Genomic DNA, 5,277 nt, shown 5'->3' with positions numbered 1-5,277 from the left:
AGAACTTGAGAAGTCCTTTTTTTTGAGCGAGAGGTGTACAATCGCTCTAATCTAAATCATGATGGCAATGATTTTATAATACATAGTGCGTGGGTAAAATACATATATACCAGAGAGTATAAACACACAGACACTAGCTCACATGCTCTGAACAAGATAAAAAAGACCTAATAATGTCGGTTACACTTGGCCACAATAAACACATCCAAAGCGAGTATCATGTTTGACGAAGGTGGATTAGCGTTATAAAGATGAAACCGATTGAATTGTTATGGGGATTAAAGATATATATATACACACCTGCAGACACTATTGGCAACACAACACCTTCACCAGTTCTCTCCAATCGTCCAGAAGCTCAATAACAAACCCTTTATAAAATGTAACAGTACACATGCAGTAGTACTGTACTGAAAAATAATGACATTTTCATAGCTTCACTTTTCAGATTGACTCTGGTCAAAGATGCCTCTCAAAATATCAATCCATCCATAAAATATTCGAAATGTTAGACCCAGGTAAAATGTAAGGCATATACTTTATTTGTATTTTAGTTGAGATCGGTTGTTATCGCACTAAATAATTTCAAATGTATTATGACAAGAAGAGAATATAATTCTAAACAGGAGCTGCGCTTGTTATAATGAATTATGCAATTTAATAAGTATAATTTTTTTGCAATATGTGAAATTTGGAAAACAAAACTACGCAAACGAAACAAAATTAAGGATGACATTGAAAAGGGGGTTGGGCACATAGCACATGTTCCATGTTTGGGGTCTTTACACATTTAACATGACAAATGAAACTATATATACTGATTCAATTATTCCACAGTTTTCTTTAATATTTGTCTGTGTCCACCACAAGGATATATTATGTTTACTGGGCCCAGATCTCTCTGTGTGCGTTTTAACAAAATTAAGAAAACTAAATTATATGGGGAAAAACTTAATTAAACAAGGCAAAAGGGGTGAGACGTAATGCCCCAAACAAAGGTCAAAATATATGCAGGCTTTTATATTTTCGGTGACTTGCAGCTGCAGGAACTTTTCACCTTCTTCACTATCGCATGTTGAAGACACACTATTACTGTAGCACATCATAATAATTCATATATTCCTTTTGTACTCTCGCTTAAAATCCACTCATATTTAATTTAGAAGATATGGAAAACAGACAACATATTGTTCTTAGTGCAGACTACTTTAATGTTATTATGTTGTTCAGCTGGAAACAATATAATTCAATATATAAATGAAACTGAAAAAAAATGAAGTCTGTTCCAAAGATTTAAAATGAACCAGCTGTAAGAATTATGTGGAAAATGAATATATACGTGGTGAAAATGTAACAAGTACTCCTTTGGAAATTATGGGTTTAATCTTTTTCTTCATTACAAATTAGTATACAAGTTTGTTAGTAACAATGAAAAAACAAAATTTTTAGTAATTCAATATTGTCATACAGTTTATATTTCATTACAATCATTCCAATTTTCTTTACCGCAAATAAATAAAACAATACAAATAAAAGTCCAACTGAGGCACCTATCAAAGTCTCGTGTTCTATAAAAGTCATGACCTACCGTGGGCCCTATTTTGTTTTCGGAAACTGTAGTTTCATGTTTTTAACTACTAACCTATACAATATTTCCTCGGGTCATTTTAGATGTCTATTTTCTAATTAGTAACATTAAGCGTTTTAAGAGATGTTGGTTATATGTGATTAATTTTTACTATATATAATATATTATAAAAATCAGATATTTCTTCTAACCATAAAATATAATCAGAAATGTCTATAATTGGTCGGAAAAAAAGGTTATTTCTGACTGAATTTCAACAATAAAATGCTGGTCGGTTAAAATTTGATCGTAAGTGATACTTGGATAGGTTGCCTAGGTCATTTTCTAGTACTGCATTTCGACCTATTGATCTGATTGATTAGGTTATTTCATTTTCGTGCTAAGGATGTCATATTATACGTGGCATCCAAGTTCAGTACTGCCGGTCAAAACATAACATATCATGTTTAGTTGGAAATGGTTTGTAATCAACCACATTGGTTGAAAACGGTTATAAGTTGATAATGTCAAAATGAGTTATTTTAATTTGTGATAAATTGATCACACTTGATCGTTAATATTTTGGTTGATAATCTATAAATATTGTGTTTTGACCTAATTGCGCATCACCGGTTATTTGTGATTGTTTACCATTTTTTGATAAATGTGGTACGATTTATGTATTTTAAATATTTATATTTCTTTATTTATAATACGGTTGATAGCATCGTTAATATGATTATTTTTCTTGGTTCGATTACTGCCAAGAAAAAGTTACTATTCATGCGTAAACTAAAGTCTAATTACCTCTAACCAAACCTACTTTAAAATAAATTTCAGTTGTTTATAGGTACAATACTAAAATATTAAAAATAAAAGTATGAGAATAATTTCTAAAAATTATTTAAAAAACAAATATCCATGCCAGTTACATATTTTTTTGAATAGTGAAAGCTAAAGAAGGGACTGAAGGAATAATCATTTATGTATTTAGTTATTAATAAAACATTACTAAAGCATTTCTCTGTTTGATTTTATTCTAATAGGAGGATGAAATATCATGACAAAATTAAACCGGCTATGGTGATTTGATACAAATTGAAAAAAGGCATGAAGTATATATCATTGTATCAAATTTTTTATGTTAATTAATTACACGCATATAATCTCTCCTAATAAGAACTCAACTACTGTATCAATTTATTTAAGCAAAAATAATGATTGAAATCAGGGGTGGTGTGGCCTTTGACCTTGTTTTATGTTTGCAGAAGAAGAATAGGGTATTATATTTGGCCACTACTACTGCTGTGATCCATTACAACCCCCAAGTTCTCGAAAACATACAAACACCACCTTGCACATAACATCCACACCTCAACTCTGCCAAACATATATAAATTGATCAGATAAAGAGAAAAATACATAGATCTAGAAGAGAGATGGGAAGAGCACCTTGCTGTGACAAGGCTAATGTGAAGAGAGGTCCATGGTCATCTGAAGAAGATGCCAAGCTTAAGGACTATGTTGAGAAGCATGGCACTGGTGGCAATTGGATTGCTTTACCTCAAAAAGCTGGTAATTAATACTCTTTTCATGATGAGTCTCTTTCTAAATATTTAGCTTTACACAAAGATGATGGTTTTAATCAATTAACTTTTTGGCTACAACAATCTTCAATTTGCTTCCTAATTCTTTGTATTTTCTTAAGAATTATTTATAGTAATTTCTTAATCATGATCAGGTCTTAGAAGATGCGGAAAAAGCTGCAGATTAAGGTGGTTGAATTATCTGAGACCCAACATAAGACATGGTGAATTCTCAGATGCTGAGGATAAAATTATCTGCACCCTCTTTGCTAACATCGGGAGCAGGTAAAAATAATTATGTCCAAATTTTATTTAATCCGGTTCTGATGATATATACCTACATACTCACAATAGGTTAATTAGTCTAGGTTATATCTCTTCCTAATTCTAAAACACATCTGCAACGAACTCACAATAGATTGAACAAAACAGATATCAAGGTTTTTTTCTATATTAGGTCATGTAAAAATGATGCAAAGTTTCTAGAATAGCTATAATTAAATATATGCATGGTCCTATTTTGATTAGATTCATTGATAGAGTTGCATTTTCTGCTTTCAGTCTAAACCTAAAAAGGGTGAAACAAAATAAATTAAATCTAGTTAATGATCATGTGTATGTCTGTGTTTATATATATGTCTTCTCACCCTAGATAAGAAGAAATTAAAAATGTAAAATGCAGGTGGTCAATCATAGCAGCTCAATTACCAGGAAGGACAGACAATGATATCAAAAACTACTGGAACACGAAGCTCAAGAAGAAAGTTTTCATGGGATCAACTTCATCATACATGCTTCCTCCTCACAAAATAAAGCCCTCTGATCATCATCAACATTATCAGTATTCTTATACCTCTTATGTACCTTCTGTTTCATTTCTTCAATCCCCATCATCATCTCTTTCAATCTCCTCCGCGTCACCACCAATCAAATGCAGGACTACTACTACTACTGCAACCAACTCTTATGATTCAGCTGATACTCCAGCTAGGTCTTGCACGGGGAACTATAATTATGAAAAGAACATGTCAGGTATCTTCACATCAAATATTGTTCATCATGTTCCGATTGTCCAAACCCTAACTGAACCTCCTAATCCTGCCATGCAAAATTTGTACCAAGGGAAAGAAGGCATGTACTCTCATATTACTATGTTTGGAGCTAATAATATTAATCAAGTTCCTGCAGTTAACAACAAAGATGAGGTAGATCATTTCGGACAGCTGCCGATGTATTCTAATGGAGTTGGAAACAACAAAATTAATAATCATGGGATTAATAATAATATTGGAGGAGAAAAACAAGTACATGGATGGTTTAATGGTGATGAACAAACTCCTCCTTTAGACTACATGAGTAGTTTAGAGGAGATTAAGGAGCTGATTAGCACAAGTAATTCTACTCTCGGTATATTTGGTGATCAAAGTAAGACGATGAGTACTTATAATAATGAGGTGGAAAAAGTCAGTTTGTACTACTAATGTTGATTTTACTAGGTTGGTACATGCAAGTCAATCAGCAGATCTGAAGGATGATCAGTACTACTACTACTACTACTAAATTAAGTACCGTGCATGATTAAGTCTGTGTGTTGTTTCTTTTTCTTGTTGTTATCAGAAATTAGGACTGAACATTTGGTTTTCCTATAATGGTTGAGTTTTGTCAGTATATACACTTGACTTGTATGGACTCTTATCCTCCATTTATATCTACTTGGGTGTGTAAAATTATGTTAATTATGAACTTCGATGAAAGTAAAATCATCTGAAACTGTACTTGTATTTTTTAATATTTAGAGATTGTTGTGGCACAACCAGAACGAAAGTAACTCCTTTTATTCATCAGTTTTTGTTTATATACATAATTTTAGGGTTTTCATGAGTTTCAGTAAGTATATACAATTCTGTTTTGTTGGTATTAATTAGTGTCTGATATTAATTATTCTTTCTTTTTTATGTTCGAAACTCAGTTGCTTTTCAGAAATCAGGTTAAATTCCATTAATAAGATCCTTGAGATGGCATCAAGTACCAACCCTATAATGTTTAGTCGGCCTCTGGTACTACATGCTCTAGATAATTTACACACTAGAATTACTAGCTAGCAAATATATTCATGTTATATAT

At 31.9% G+C, this 5,277-nt stretch overlaps 1 protein-coding gene across 1 annotated transcript; it reads left to right on the top strand.

Moving 5' to 3' along the window:
* The first annotated feature begins 2,887 nt into the window (after positions 1-2,887).
* Positions 2,888-4,869, top strand: LOC141717044 (uncharacterized). Its single transcript, XM_074519169.1, has 3 exons — positions 2,888-3,142; positions 3,309-3,438; positions 3,836-4,869. The coding sequence occupies exons 1-3, from the start codon at positions 3,007-3,009 to the stop codon at positions 4,632-4,634; spliced, it is 1,065 nt and encodes a 354-aa protein (XP_074375270.1). The 5' UTR covers positions 2,888-3,006; the 3' UTR covers positions 4,635-4,869.
* The last annotated feature ends 408 nt before the right edge of the window (positions 4,870-5,277 follow it).

This window comes from Apium graveolens, chromosome 4 (genome assembly GCF_009905375.1).
Source record: "Apium graveolens cultivar Ventura chromosome 4, ASM990537v1, whole genome shotgun sequence".
NCBI classification, from domain to species: Eukaryota; Viridiplantae; Streptophyta; class Magnoliopsida; order Apiales; family Apiaceae; genus Apium; species Apium graveolens.
This window is presented reverse-complemented; position numbering and strand designations above follow the sequence as displayed.

What these genes read in the sequence shown, in the direction of transcription:
- LOC141717044 (XM_074519169.1), top strand. Translation starts at nt 3,007, where the DNA reads ATGGGAAGAGCACCTTGCTGTGACAAGGCTAATGTGAAGAGAGGTCCA. An exon ending in TGCTTTACCTCAAAAAGCTG is followed by an intron (nt 3,143 to 3,308) that starts GTAATTAATACT and finishes AATCATGATCAG; the next exon opens with GTCTTAGAAGATGCGGAAAA. An exon ending in TTTGCTAACATCGGGAGCAG is followed by an intron (nt 3,439 to 3,835) that starts GTAAAAATAATT and finishes TGTAAAATGCAG; the next exon opens with GTGGTCAATCATAGCAGCTC.